The sequence below is a fragment of the Juglans regia genome, chromosome 10, assembly GCF_001411555.2.
Source record: "Juglans regia cultivar Chandler chromosome 10, Walnut 2.0, whole genome shotgun sequence".
NCBI lineage: Eukaryota > Viridiplantae > Streptophyta > Magnoliopsida > Fagales > Juglandaceae > Juglans > Juglans regia.
Window position 1 is genome coordinate 4,833,071 of NC_049910.1, and position 15,999 is coordinate 4,849,069.

Below are 15,999 nucleotides of genomic sequence, written 5' to 3' on the forward strand. Positions count from 1 at the left end.
TTATAAAATAAATAATAAATAAATAAAGATATACACATAGATTTACATGGTTCAACATAATGCATACGTCTACAGGTTGTTTAGGAGTGAAATTTACTATGGTAGGTGATTTTACAATCTTTATAATCTCACATATCTCACAATACAATTGATAAATTTATGAAAAACCCTTTGAAGTCATTATGTATAGCAGAGTTTGGCGTATGAAACTTATGTGGGGAGTATGTGAAGATCTCCTCTTTATAAAAATGTCTATTTCTTTAGAGTGATTGAGTCTAATTTATTTTGTAAAGTCCTTTTTTTTTAAAAGTCTAACTATCTTTCATTATCTTTTCTTAACCTTATCTTTTAACTTTATTTTCGATTTTATCCCGAGGGAAGATTATTTTAGCATGCTGATTTGACCCCGCACACCACTAACGTTCCATAGTCATTGATATATTAATACTTTTATGAACCTACGCGTACGTTCATTGTATTATAGTCTATAAGAATATATGAACCACTTGCTAGTCAAATATATATATAAAAACTATTTATCCAAATTTATAAACAGTTGATCTTGGCACTCATATAAATCCAAATTTTAGGGGTAATCGCTGATGTGCTAAAATCATAATAATCATTCTATCTGTAAGGAGGTATATAGAAGTTGCTTAAAAACAAAACAAAAAACAAAAAACAAAAAACAAAAAAGAAAAAAGAAAAAAAAAGGCGGTATATAGAAGGCATGAAACATGGTAGGATTTGATTCATGAGTAAATTAATTTAATTTTAAAGTTCTTTTATAAGTTACATCTTATTTTCCACATAATTTGTAAATATAATATTTTTATTGTGATACACTAGTTTGTCCTTCTCTTCGGTCTTTATTTGAAAAAATAAATTAATAAATAGGAAAGGCAGATGTAATTACATTTTTTGGACCATCCATACTCAATTTTTTGAGCTAAGTTGCTCAGTTTAGATATCAAAACTATTCTAACTCATCTCATCTCATTATTATAATTTTCATAAATTCTCACATAAATTATAATAAATAATTTAATTTTTTTAAATCTTAAAATAATAATAATATTAAAAAAAATATATTCTAATAATATTTTATTTAACTTTCATTTAAAACTATCTCATCTCAAATCATTATCCAAAGCCTACCAAGAGAACAAGAGATCAGAATATAATTAACTATATTATCGAGGATAATAGTCGTTTAGGATAAGTACACATATCAAAGACGAAACAATCTAGGCAGACAGATCAGTCGACCTGGTAAAATTGTAGGATATATATCATAGCACAAATATTTATTGCCGACCCTTTTCGATCTTTGCCTACTCCGGATTGTCCAGCTGCTTAATTTGCAATAAATTAATAAGCCCCAATAATTAAAGTAATAAATTAGTACACATATTAATATTTATTTATATGTAAAGATAAGATTAATTGTTGGAGATTATTTATATATTTATTTTTATTTATTGTCGTATAATTTCTTTAAAAAAATTGAGTAAATATAGGATCTATATTGAAAAAAAAAATTAATTTTTTAATAATAAATCCTATTCTTTTTCAAACGATTGCACGACACTTACACACTCAACGACTGTATGTAACATTACTATTTAAAAGCTGCCTTAGTCAATTCATTCTTGCTCTCTCGTAATTATATTAAAAATGTTAAAATGATGATAATAAAAAAATAATAAATAATTTTTCTTACTAAATTACTCGTGGATGTCTATCGAATTTTCTCAGATACATGAGATGTCATACGTAAAATTTAAGAGATTCCATATATTGTTGAAGGCGATATTTGACGAACGTCCACATTGTCTCATTTTGTCTTATATTCAATATGGTGGATTACGTATAAATTATATTTGGCTTGTTTACCGAGTCTTGTATTGAGTACTTGAAGGATATGATGATGTCTCGTGGATATCAAGTCTTACATTAACTAGTTGGATTCGAATTTAATTATAAGCGATTATTATAAATGTGCCGGATCCTTTTCGCTTATATATAGTACAAAATGGAAGTGGTGTTTCCTTCCATGAGTAATTCTTCATCTTCCACAATTTAAGACAAAAAAAAAAATCAACATGCGAGTTCAAGGGGTGCATCTTTGAATATAAACGGTAGTGCAATCATGATGCAATATAGGCTGTTATGCATATCATCCCTTCAATTGATTAATTAAAGATTTACAACTTTTTACACCACTCTTAAAATTCATTACGAGATTATGATTCAAAGATATAATCCGACATTGGTTCGGTTTAGATTGAGAAACACTCTCAATTCATCTCATCATTATAATTTTTATAAATTTTCATATAAAATATAATAAACAATTTAACTTTTTTAAATTATAAAATAATAATAATAATAATATTCTAACAATATTTTATTTAACTTTTAACTTTAATCTCAATTTATTTCATCTTATGTCAATTCGAACTCAACTCATATGATTAACATTTTAATAAACGACGTTTAAGATTTCATTACAACTTACCAACCCAACATAAAACCTAAAAGGCTTAGGAGTAAAATATTTGAGGAGTTTAATTAAACTGTTGGATTAGGTATGATTTATATGCTTCATTTATCAAACTTATACCATCCTATACTAACACCCCTTCATTTATCAAACTTTTTTTTTTTTTTTTGAAATATTCATTTATCAAACTTAAAGTACACGAAAAGCTAGAAAAATGCATGGATACATGCGTGCATTATAAAAAGTCAACTTTGAGAGTTTGGTAGCAGTTGAAGTCATCGGGGACGGTGCGATTCTCCAAAAACATTGGGTAATACTTCCCCGGCTCTGAGCTGAGAGGTTAAATAAGATAGCTTATGATGATGTGTGTCCGAGGCTCCAAGTTTTGACGCATTCGCTGCCAACGACTATCTAACCCACCCCCATTTCCCGCACTACAGAGTTTCCTCTGATGGGCAGGAAGCAGCAATTGGATTCTCCCGGAAGTGAAAGAGCCTCTCTTTTGAATAAGGAGGTTTGTTTTCTTCCTCTTGGCTTTAAACTTTCTTTCTTTCTGTCGTTTCTATTTTCTAATTCTCGTAGGAGTCGTATGTTTGACGATCATTTTGTTGAATTTGTTCTACCATGCCCATATCAAGAACTTGTTTACATTCGATTACCGAATTTAGTGACGACACTCCTTTTTTCCCCCTTCATCATATGTTAAATCCCTTGAGTTTTGACTAGTGTATTTATATACGCTCTTTTTCTTTTCTTTTCTTGTGGTTATTTCTCTTCCCCGTCATTTTTTGGCCAATGGACTGAAAATATACGTAATGTTAAATTTGGTGTCTCCCGCTATTTGGGTTTGGATGTGATTGATAGCTACTATGCTCATATCGTTTTGTTAGGCTTAGTTATGTAGGGTTTCCGGTTTTCTCAATTACCGTTTCATGAAAAATGCGGTACCTTTTCAGTTTTCAGTTCCGTATTTGTGTGTGCGTGTTTACCTTACCTTTTCTCGGAAGGCCTTGAGAGCATATGCACTTTATTTTGAGAAGGACGATGATAGATCTTTAATTGGAAGATGACTATTAAGTTCCTTTTCAATTGGTCCGGAAGAAAGGGAAAGTTTTTTTTTTTTTTCTTAAAAAAAAATCATGTAGGAAAAGAAGAAGGCAAATGAAGACCAATCCACAGATGGACTTTTGACAGACCTTGAGCATGGGGATGCAGTAGAGGTGATGCTACTCATATTTTTCAGCCCTACAATTCTATTTATATCTGATTTAAAGCCATTTTTCACAAGAAAGTTATTGTGTTTTGACAAATGCAGGCAGCAAATGTTGGATTTTGTAGAGTATTGTCACTGGTAAATGGGAAATTTGCAATGTCTTCTGATAACGTAGCGGTGATGCAGAAGTATTTTATATTTTTTAGATCCTTCTGTTTTGACAGGCAAAACCTGATGCAGGGAAGCTAGTTGTTGCCACCATTGCACTATTGTTGGCATCCACATCAAATATTCTGCTTGTATGTTGATTTACCCATGGGTGTCCATGCTCTTTCTCTTGTTTTTATGTTATTGCCTTAATTAGAATCTAACACTGATACAGTGAACAGATTGTTAATTTAACTGCCAAATACCTCTAAGGATTATTCCTGCCTTGCTGTCATTGACCAATGCATAAAATTGGAACTTTATCTCTACATCCCGCATAAATTGGAGGTTTAAGTAAAATGGAGTTTTTTATGAGGACAAAACTATGGATTATATACACATTCTAATTGAAAAAAGTTTTGCTATTGATCTGACTGTATAAAATAACATTTGGTGTATCATTGTCACTAGTATATCTAACATTATACGAATCCATCCAGAAGAAGCTTTCTAGCCAAAATCGTTTTCTTTCTGTTTTCACATAGAAATTGTATATCATCTTTGAAGATATTCCTCCAATGTTCTTTTTCATCCATCTTTCTTACACTCTTCTGACATATTGAAGATTACAACGAAAACTACAACTCCAAGGTCATTTGATGTCTGCGAACTCAACTTCTGCTTTCTACTCAAGCCAAAGTACCCTAAAATCCGCCTTTATCTTGGATTTTCTCCAATTAGTATGTTAAAACTTAGTTAGCAATCCTTCCATACAATTTTAGTGAAAATAATATGACAGATACCAATACAGAAGCAAAGTTGGTGAAGTTAACAAGCATGGAGATTCTCTCCATAAACTAAGGTGGATGTGCTCTAATTAGATATTTTTTTTTTTTGATAAGTAAAATAAGACTTTATTGAATTACCAAAGTAACATGATACAAAGAAAATGCCCTGTTTATGAAGGCATGTTGGAAACTAGGAATTCATGAAGGTCCATGCCATTTAAGTCTATAGCAATGGCCCAAGTACAAAGAGTTTTAAAAAATAACAATTTTAGCTCCTCCACAAATCTCTCTTTGTCTTCAAAAGTCCTCTCATTTCGTTCTTGCCATAGACACCACATAATACAGGTAGGGATCATCTTCCACACTGCTTTAATCTGTCTCATCCCCCGGATAGAATTCCAGCAAGCCAATACATCCAAAACTGTTTCCGGCATCACCCACGCCATATCCATCCTTTTAAACACCTCATCCCAAATAGTCTTAGCTATCTCACAGGTTAGAAAGTGTACTTTTGATTAAAGTAGTCCGACCCCCTTTCGACAAATACATTCTCTTCCACCCTGCTAATCTCCTTTCTACTTTTTCAATTACTGTATCCCAAATCATACGAGACTTCGGTGCTATATCCAACGGCAATCCCAAGTAAGACATAGGTAAAGACGCAATTTTACACCCCAGAATGCCCGTCAAATCCCTTATGTCTTGAACTTCTCCAATCGGTACCAACTCAGATTTATCATAATTCACTTTCAAGCCAGAAACTGCTTCAAAACACAGCAGCAATGCCTTCACCGCCCTCAACTGAGCGTGATCAGCCTCACACATGATAAGCGTGTCATCTGCAAACAACAGGTGAGAAACAGTTGTGATACCCCTACTCGGTGATCCAATCTGGAAACCACTGATGGAACCATTAGACACTAAGGCTGAGATCATCCTACTCAATGCCTCCATAACAATGACAAAAAGTAGAGGAGATAACGGATCCCCTTGTCTCAAACCACGAGAGCTAGGGAAAAAACCCTCTGGGCTACCATTAATCAACACCGAGAACCGTACCGTAGAAATACACCATCTGATCCATGACTTCCACCTCTCACCAAACCCACACCTACCCAGTAAATAAAGAAGGAAATCCCAATTAACATGATCGTACGCCTTTTCCATATCTAATTTACACATAATCCCTGCTTTGCCCATCTTCAGTCTACTGTCGAAGCATTCATTAGCAATAAGAGCCGCATCAAGAATCTGTCTACCCTTAACAAAAGCATTCTGTGGTTTGGAAACAATTTTTCCCAATATCCCACTTAATCGATTTGCCAGCACTTTTGCAATGATCTTATAAGCACCATTCACTAAGCTTATAGGCCGAAAATCTGTGATCTCAATGGCTCCTACCTTTTTAGGGATTAGTGCAAGAAAAGTCGTGTTAAGACTTTTCTCAAACTTTCCTAACAAGAAAAACTCTTGAAATACCTTCAAAAGATCTGCTTTAATCACCTCCCAACACTCTTGGAAAAAACCCATAGAGAAGCCATCCGGTCCGGGAGCCTTATCTTTTGCCATCTTTCTAACCACTTCAAATACCTCTTCCTCTTCAAAAGCCCTCTCCAATCTGGTAACATCCCCTGGTTCAATAGTGTCAAAAGCTAGACCATCTAACGTAGGCCTCCAACCCACCTCTTCCGTGAGAAGCTTTTTGAAGAAAACAACCACATGGTCTTGAATAACCTCTTCTTCTCTATTCTCAACCCCTTCAATTCTCAGGACTTCAATGTTATTATTTCTTCTATGTGAGTTCGCAATTCTATGGAAAAATTTTGTACTCCGATCCCCTTCTTTCAACCAAAGAGCTCTTGATTTTTGGCGCCATGAGATTTCTTCCTGTAAGATTATCCTTTCAAGATCAGCAACCAACAAAACTTTTTGTGCTTGTTCCTCTTCATTTAGTGGCCTCCCTTCTTGTAGTCTTTCAAAATACTGAATTTCCATCAACTTGGAATTTTTGTTCTTCTCCACATTTCCAAAAGCTTGTTTATTCCACTCCTTTAGATCCTTTTTTAATGCTTTCAGTTTGTTTGCAAAAATGAAACTGGGTGTACCTTCAAATTGATACGACGTCCACCATCTTTTAACCCTTTCCACAAAACCTTCTGACTTCAACCACATATTTTCAAACTTAAAACACCTTCTGCTGTTACGTACACCTCCACAATCCAGAAGAATAGGCCAATGATTCGACGTTATACGACTCAAACGCTTTTGCCATACATCCGGAAAATGGCTTTCGAACTCAGAAGAAATCAGAAAACGATCCAAACGGGACCATGTCTGATTATTTGACCAAGTAGCTGGACCCCCTGCTAATGGAAGATCTACCAAGTTTAAATCAAAAATAAACTTAGAGAACTCCAGACTTGCTGGTCTCAATCTTCTATTTCCCAAACTTTCACTCTGGAAGCGCACCATATTGAAATCCCCCCCAATACACCATGGGAGGTCCCACCAACTTTGTACCCCTACAAGTTCATCCCATAAAATACTTCTATTGACATCTAAGTTAGGTCCATACACTCCAGCAAATGCCCACAAGAAATCATCTGATACACTTTTAAAAGAACACGCTACCATATATCTCCCTATGTACTCCTCCACTTTCTCTACTACCTGTCTATCCCACATTATCACAACTCCTCCCGAAGCCCCTGAAGAGGCCAAATATACCCAATCCACATAAATATTACTCCACAAACTCCGGATAATCCTCCTACTAATCATCTTCAACTTTGTCTCTTGTAAACAAACTATGTCCGCTTTCCATTCACGAAGTAGACGACGAATCCGAAGACGCTTCTCTACCTCGTTTAGGCCCCGGACATTCCAAGATAAAATCTTAGGCTTCATTGGAGAACATTCAGCCCCTTCCCATTTGCCTTCTTCCTACTAGAACTTGCTTCCGAGTTCATCGACCACATTAATCTTTTTAATTCCCTACTCTTCTTTGTGCTCCCCCTCTTTTCTTGATGATGGCCAGCTTCCATAGCAGTTAACAAGGCTATAAACTGCTCCTCATACCCAACACATTCAATTCCCACAACATGTTGAATTTCTTTAGCTTTATGAATAACCCAATCTGATGCTTGATCTGGAAAATAATAATTTAGTGGGGTAGGGTTTCCCATTTTATTATTCTGATTCTGAAATTCACTTCCCATAGAAAAATCCTCCAAACGACATGGGATGAAAAGTTCATCTTCCACAGAATGCATGAAGTCATCAGAATCTTCTTCTACCTCAGCCAACTCTAGGTCTGCTACTGGTCTCCCCAACCCTTCCACTGGAAAGAGAGACATCCCAGCTTCCCTCAAACGCAAGCTCTGGTTCTCCTTTGCCGAAGGAACCCTAGGTTGTACGCCTAACAGAGGATTTCGGACACAAGCCTCCGGCGAGACCACACCGGCGACTTCCACTACCTCTGTCGGTGCCGTCTGTTGCTCCTCGCACTCTGTCGGCGTCGTCTGTATCCTGTCCGGCGTGAACCCGAGCCCGTGAAGCTCGATGGAGTGTATCGGGCTAGAACTCGGTTTCGCGAGTTCTGAAGACCCGGATCCAGACCCGTTTACTTGGGTCCTGGATAACGACCCGCATGAATGGGCCTTAGGCTGTGGTCCGTAGCTTTGGGCCTTAACTTGAGACGGCCCAGCCCCAGCTTGATCTTCTGCTTTCGACCGACGCCAGACATTCCATCCTTTGCTGAATTTTCCTTTCTGTTGAGCCTTTTTTCGAGTGAATCTCAGCCCATCCACCTCCTTCAGCTTATCATCTCCCTCACAATCCTTTAATGAACCGACAAAGGCTACGATAGTAGCCATATCCTTCTGCAATGCACGTAACTGCCCCTGTATTTCCAACAACTTCCTTTGCATTTCCCATGTCTGACAGTCGACAGAGGCCCTGCCATGGGCATGGTTCACCCTACCTTGCCAACGTCCCTTACCTTTGTCCAATCCCTTCGCACCAGCCACAGCAGCCACCTCCTCCTTCGCAGCTCTCGGTGTCGACGTCGCAAGAACCTCTTTATACGATCTCTCTAAGTGTTTCAGTTTCCCTCTTCCTTCCTTCGGATTGGCTCCTCCATGCAGACCACCTTCCCTTGTTCTTTCTTTCCTTTGTTCTAACAAAGCCTCCCTCATCTTCCTCCATCCCCAGCCATTCTCACCTTCTGGGATACAAAGCATATTTCTTCTTCCTCCCTGAGCATACTCTGATATTTCTACATATCTTCCTTTCCTATTTTCACAGCGTTGGGCAATCAAACTACAATAACCCTCGCGTGTTGCCGAGTATACCTCCTTTTTTCTGCTCAAGCTCTCCTCTAACACCTTTCCAAGCCAATGTATAGAGGATACACCCATCAGCATCGAGTTTTCTATCTTCCAGCTTCTCTCTGTAACTCTCAGTCCACCACCTCCACATAATGCTATAATAAAGCATTTGGACTCAATAACTAGTTCTATAACACGAGCCATCTAACTAAAACCAATCATCCCACGTTGGTAAAGCTAGATTAATCAAGAACCAGACCCAATATCAAGAAACAGACCCAGGAAAAATGCATGTGTACGGAGAGAACATTTGAAGCCTCCTTTGATCTTCACTGGTGTTTGAAAGATGAGCACCAAGGAGCCTAGACAACAATGTGTTTCTATGGACATGGTTAACTTTGGCAAACTGTAGTCATGTGCATGGACCTCTCTGTCTGAATGTTTTTCATTGATGCAGTTTGGGGGATCTTGCTTCTTTCCTGGGACTGCTCTAGTTCTTCACTACTGACATAGTGTTTTCAACAACATTACTTCCTATGTGAGATAGCTTGTTTTAAACATGCTTCAGTTACCAAATGATGAATATCTTGCTGTTCCCCATTGGTTATTCCTTTTGCAAGCGGGTAGTTGCATGTCTTAGCGAAAGATTTTTCTCTGACTCTGGTTTTCTGATATGCTGAAAGAGATGAGTCCACATAGGGTCACAATACAGATCAAAAGTTTTGAAAGTAAATGTTAGCATGTAACTTGGTTGGTTCTTTGAGTTCTTTGCCTTTCTAAAGATGTATCATGATTATTGTTGTGCAGCCAAAGTATGGTGGTATAATAATAGACATTGTATCAAGGGAAATCAGAACTCCTGAACAGCAGTCGGAAGCTCTGGATGCGATAAAGGACACCATATTGTATATTGTGCTCATAGTTGTCATTGGGTATGATATACTCTATCAAATTTACCAATAGAATAAAATATTGTTTCTAGTGGCAGTAATTTGAAGGAATGCTGGCTGCAGTCAATCATCTCTAGACATTGAAGAAAACAGGGTGTGTGTGTGCTTGACTAGTTAAGGGAAAAAACCAATTGAATCGACATCACAAAAACTACCAAAAAAAGATCCAATTAGAGTGCAATTGACAAGAAAACCTATATGATTTAATAAACCACTGTGAAAGTATAGAAATGAAAAACATAAAAATCCAATAGGACCAACAATGTCTTTTTATTCACTTTTCATCGAAATTTCCAGTACTGGTTTACATATGCAGGACAGATTTGTGAAAGTACTTATGTTCAATGTCCAATAAACTGAAGCATGCTTTGGGCAACACAGTAGAAATAAGACCTCTATAGTTTCCATCTTTTTTCTCCTTGGCTTGGTAAAACCGTAAGTTTCACGATGTGAGAATGCCCTTCACTTGTTGGCTAGAAATTCAAATTTCTTCCAACTAGAAATGAGAAAAGCAATACTTCTTACTTCTATCTAACTAATGGTATACTTTAAAACTTCATATAAGTAAAAGCTTAACACACGATATAATACAATGAACCATTTATTCTACAAGATGTCTATCAAATCTATTTCCCAAGAATAACATGCTTCATGCAAAAAAGTGGATATTATTAAACATTGCTTTAATTGGTTATGTGACCTCATGAGAAGGATGATATAGTGCACTTGTTCAGTTAGAACCTTCTAAATTTAAACGTGAAGCTGAACCTGTGTTTGTGTATGTGTTGGTAGATTTTTATCCTTTTTATCATATTTCGAAGCATATATTAGCTTTGTGCCGTTTGTTGTTAATTGATGATGCTTCTTTTCAGTTCTCTGTGCACAGCACTTCGAGCATGGTTGTTTTCTTCTGCCAGTGAAAGGGTAGTAGCTCGTTTGAGAAAAGACTTATTCAGTCACCTTGTCCATCAGGTTAGAACCATTAGTTCCCAAATTTATAAAAACCTGGAACAGCTATTTGTGAGATACAAAAGTACTCAGAAACACACACATATTGAACACCAATTTCTAAACTACTCTACTGATTGTTATATTGGGGTTTATCAGGGTATAAGTTTTCCATCTAGCTCAAACTGTGAATAACTTCTTTAGTGTGAGTTCCAAATGTGCCGGGTTGAGCCATATTATAAACAATGAATTTCAACTTTAGAAAATATTTATGAACCCTGTTGTCACTTCTTTTTTTTTCCTTAATAAATGAAAGCCTGTTGTTATCTTACTGGTATTGATGGGCCAGGAGGGTCATCTTAATGCCTTCTTTCTTCTCATCGGAATTATTTCACAAAGACTTGCCATGGTAAGGATGAAGGGCTGAATAGCCTTTGACACGGTTGATCCTACATTGTGCTACAGGAAATAGCATTCTTTGATGTCACTCGAACGGGAGAACTCCTAAGCAGGCTATCTGAAGACACACAGATCATAAAGAATGCTGCAACTACCAATCTTTCTGAGGCACTCCGAAATTTGACAACTGCGTTAATTGGCGTTGCCTTCATGTTCTCGTCTTCATGGAAGTTAACATGTAATTGTTTAGTTTACTTGCACCAATGCTTGCTAGTCTAGTATCTATGCTTCTTATTGGATTTTTTTTCTGCTTAGTGTTGGCTTTGGCCGTAGTGCCAGTCATTTCGGTTGCTGTTCGGAAATTTGGGCGCTATCTTCGCGAACTTTCACATGCAACTCAAGCTGCAGCTGCAGTGGCTGCCTCAATTGCGGAGGTGTGTAAGCTAAGCAAAATATTACATTTTATATGCTATTTAATTATTTTTTAATTGCTCATTGCATACTACCGGAAACCATGTGGTATGATTTTTTCGTATTTAATATTTTCAAAGTCAAAGTGGAATAAAAAGGAAGTCTAGAAGGTAATTTGAGAGGTTCAAGTTATGGCGAATTGTATGGTAAGGGTGGTACAAAAGATGGGGAAAAGGATATTTAAAAACTTGCTTAGATATGGGAAAGAAAAAATTAAAGATTTGATTATGTCAAAAGCATCAAGCTGAGCTTCAAAGAGTTCTATTAAGGGAAGACCATAGCAAGGAAAAATGGAAAAGCTGCTTTTTGAGAAATAAAATCCATCCATGCAATTGGGAAGAATTAGTATCCCCATTAGAATAACTGAGGTAATGGATTTGTCAAAGAAGAACCTTGTGCTTCTGTTATTGTATATCCATCTGCTGCTGTTAAGTGGTTCTAGATAAGTAGAACAGCCAGGTAAGTCATTATTAGGAAATTTTTGGCCAATTTTTTAATTTGAAAGTGATATTTTTCATGAGAAATATTGACTCTTAGGAATCTTTTGGGGCCGTTCGAACGGTCAGATCATTTGCTCAAGAAGCTTACACAATTTCAAAGTACTCAGAAAAGGTTGATGATACATTGAAGCTTGGTCTCAGACAAGCTGTGAGTTTCTTGACTAATCTATGCCTCAGCTCTCTCTCTCTCTCTCTCTCTCTCTCTCTCTCTCTCAAACACACACACACACACACATGTTTGGAAGCTGTGACTGCACATATGTTGGGCAAAATTTCTGGGTGTTTAAAGTTTGCTTTTTCTGTTACAGAGAGTAGTTGGTCTATTTTCTGGAGGACTAAATGCGGCATCCACATTATCTGTCATTGTAGTGGTGGTTTATGGAGCTTACTTGACAATAACAGGCTTTATGACTGCAGGCTCTCTTACATCCTTCATTCTTTACAGCCTTACAGGTACTTCCCTTTATTGTCCTTAACCTGCAAAATTGTATCTCAAGGGACAAATCCTGTTCAACTTCAGTTTTCATCTTAGAAAAGATCATAGAAACTTTCAAAATTTCTAAGAGCCATGGCCAAAATTCTAGATCTTACATTGTAAAAGAATATTGTGGGCATTCAAAATGCCTAGGTTTCCTATTCAGGATTATTGAAGGTGGGGAACATTTTTAAAATGCAAGCCTCTTAAGAGGCTATTTTATTTGATAAGTGTCATCAGTTACGTGATTTCTGTTATTGTTCTGCTTTGAATTTGTTTTAATCACCTTATCCGATTGTTTGTGCTCATGTTAAATCAGTCTTCTAAAGCCAAAGCTAGCATGTTGTTAATATTATTGCTTGGTTGCTTTTAACTGCCTCTTCTCTGTTTTTTTTTCAATCAATTCTTTATATAGCTGCTATAAATTTATAACATTGCTAAATTTGTTCCCGCAGTTGGGTCCTCAGTATCGGCTTTATCGGGATTATATACCACAGCGATGAAAGCTGCAGGAGCAAGCAGGAGAGTTTTTCAGCTCCTGGATCGTGTATCAGCCATGCCCAAACCAGGAGATCAGTGCCCTGTTGGGTCAGTTAAATTACAACACCTCTTGTGTTCATCCTCTAATTGAGATTTAAGTTTTATTCTTCTCAATAATTTTGTGGCATTGATTGCAGAAATCCAGATGGAGATGTGAAATTAGATGATGTCTGGTTTGCTTACCCTTCTCGCCCAAGTCATATGATACTCAAGGTAATATTTTTCTTTGATCGGATTACATTGCGAACTTTGAATATGACTTGCATCAATGCTATGATTGCTGTCAATTTACATGTATACTTTGACATTGGAATTGGCTCTATTGGTCTAACCCTTTTAGGCTTTAGGGTTAAGACGCTTTGTTGTCTTGAAGTTCTATCTTATTTTGAATTACTGAATGAATCCAAATTTAATTTATCTTCTTATTTCTCTGCCACCTTACCCAATGTAAGAACATGCTTAGAATAGCATGTGGTTTTATGATTTTCTTTGTGTTGACATTGGAATACTAAGCATGCAGGACTTCTAACAATGCTGACCTTGTGATTCTTTCTGCAACAACTGATTTGAGTGCAGGGTATAACTTTAAGACTGAGGCCTAGTTCAAAAGTTGCTCTTGTTGGTCCAAGTGGTGGTGGGAAGGTAATATTATTATGTTTTGCTTTTCATTTTCATTTTTATCTCTTGCATCATTTTTGCCTTCGTGTCAAATGAGGAAGCAAATTAGACATTTTCTGAACATTAGAATTAATTAATTTTCTATTGCAGACCACAATAGCAAACTTAATTGAGAGGTTCTACGACCCTCTCAAGGGAAAGATTTTGCTTAATGGGGTTCCACTAGCGGAAATATCACACGAGTATCTTCATAGAAAGGTGATTTTAGTTCTATTTTCTGTCCATGCATGCAATTAGTAGAATTTAATAGCATATTTGCTCCTCTATTACCCTACAAAGATTTTGTGTTGTATCTTCCATTAATTATGCTCTCTTCACTTATTGTGTCTTACAATGTTTCTTTGACACTCTCATTTCTGCATTTTGTCAATTTACAGATCAGTATCGTAAGCCAGGAGCCTGTTCTTTTTAATTGTTCTATTGAAGAAAACATTGCCTACGGGATCAATGGAAGCACAAGCTGTACTGATATAGAAACTGTAGCTGTGAGTTTAATCTTTTCTCCTTTCTTTTGGACAACTGGACGTACTTAAATTTTATTTTCTCCCTTTTATATCTGATAAAATGATAAATATTACAGAAAATGGCTAATGCCCATGAATTCATAGAAAAGTTTCCAGAAAAGTATCAAACTGTCGTTGGAGAACGTGGAGTAAGGCTGTCAGGTGGTCAGAAACAAAGAGTTGCAATTGCGAGAGCACTATTAATGAACCCAAGAGTTCTGCTGCTGGATGAAGCCACTAGTGCTTTGGATGCTGAGAGTGAATACCTTGTTCAGGTGAGAATGGCAGATTTTGTTTTTTTTTTTTTTGGGTGGGGGGATAAGCTTTGGGTAACCTAGAGAATGCCAAAATGGGGCAGCAGAGACTGAAAAGCATTCACAGAAGAATGTTGAGCAGCTCCAGTGTGTTCAGTCACCACACAAATTGGATGGTTTTATTATCTATTAGCACGAATAAGAACAGCGACATTGATAAATAGTTGGGCTGGGAGAAACTGGAGGATATCTAGGTGAGATGAAAAGAAATAGGACCCTTTTAAAATTGAGAGGAATGAACTTATCAAAAAAAAATTGAGAGGAATGTGACAGTTGAGCCAGAAACTTAGGTTTACATCACAGCTTAGATTCACAACAAGGCTGGTACTTTCCAAATCCATGAATTACTAAAATCATGTGTCCTCTTGCGGCCAACTTATCCAACACTCCGTCTCCACAAGTGGCTTATAATTGTTGCATTTCATAAGCAACTTATTGGTACTGCTAGATTCCATAAAATACGCTGACGGACAGAACCGCCTCTAGAAATGACATGCAGCAAGAATGAACAGAGTGAGAATTCAATTCATTCCAAATAATGCCAGAAGTTGCATATTCAACATTGATCCTTTCCACAGACCTTCATTTCTCTATATTTAGAGCTGCTTGGAAGAGGGCAATTATAGATAGCTAACCACTTTTTTATTTCTCGCAAGAGAAAATTAGTAGAAAACAAAACACAGATACAAGTTGTTCCTGGTTTCATCTTACCTATAATTTGTAGAAATTTTATCTCATTCATTTATCAGACGCAAGAGTTTACCACTTCTCATGCTATGTGTAGGATGCAATGGATTCTCTGATGAGGGGCAGGACCGTTCTGGTAATAGCACACAGGCTTTCAACTGTCCAAAGTGCAGACAGTGTTGCAGTTATATCAGATGGCCAGATTGCAGAAAGCGGTACCCACGAAGAGCTGCTCAGCCAGGATGGGATTTACACAGCTTTAGTGAGGAGACAATTACAAGCCCCAAGGACTGCACTGTAGTCCAAAATACTTAATAAAACTCCAGTCAGTTAAAATATACTTGTTAATAAGTGAGGTTAGTTAATTGAAATACCCATCTGACTTCTTCTACATTGTTAATGTTTAGATCATGTTCGATGATCATGAAGACCTTTCCCTACTTAAATCTTTATAAGATGTGTAGGAACATTATGATAGGAGTAAATAAATTGTCAGATGACCCAAGAAGCATGCTTGCTACAAGATCTTATTTTCTTGGATGAATTCCTTTT

At 36.7% G+C, this 15,999-nt stretch overlaps 1 protein-coding gene across 1 annotated transcript; it reads left to right on the forward strand.

The window, feature by feature from the left end:
• Positions 1-2,797: 2,797 nt before the first annotated feature.
• On the forward strand, positions 2,798-15,991 carry LOC108994462 (ABC transporter B family member 25-like). The gene is made up of 18 exons (XM_035694767.1): positions 2,798-2,816; positions 2,947-3,020; positions 3,652-3,726; positions 3,822-3,857; positions 3,944-4,018; positions 9,790-9,914; positions 10,805-10,904; positions 11,346-11,517; positions 11,595-11,713; positions 12,288-12,398; positions 12,559-12,703; positions 13,181-13,313; positions 13,403-13,478; positions 13,842-13,907; positions 14,034-14,141; positions 14,321-14,428; positions 14,524-14,721; positions 15,545-15,991. The coding sequence occupies exons 2-18, from the start codon at positions 2,958-2,960 to the stop codon at positions 15,746-15,748; spliced, it is 1,914 nt and encodes a 637-aa protein (XP_035550660.1). The 5' UTR covers positions 2,798-2,816; positions 2,947-2,957; the 3' UTR covers positions 15,749-15,991.
• The last annotated feature ends 8 nt before the right edge of the window (positions 15,992-15,999 follow it).

Excerpts from the sequence above, each read along its gene's own strand:
- LOC108994462 (XM_035694767.1), top strand. The coding sequence starts at position 2,958 with ATGGGCAGGAAGCAGCAATTGGATTCTCCCGGAAGTGAAAGAGCCTCT. Across the intron at positions 11,714-12,287 it reads TGGCTGCCTCAATTGCGGAG|GAATCTTTTGGGGCCGTTCG; the intron begins GTGTGTAAGCTA and ends ATTGACTCTTAG. Across the intron at positions 14,429-14,523 it reads CTGATATAGAAACTGTAGCT|AAAATGGCTAATGCCCATGA; the intron begins GTGAGTTTAATC and ends TAAATATTACAG.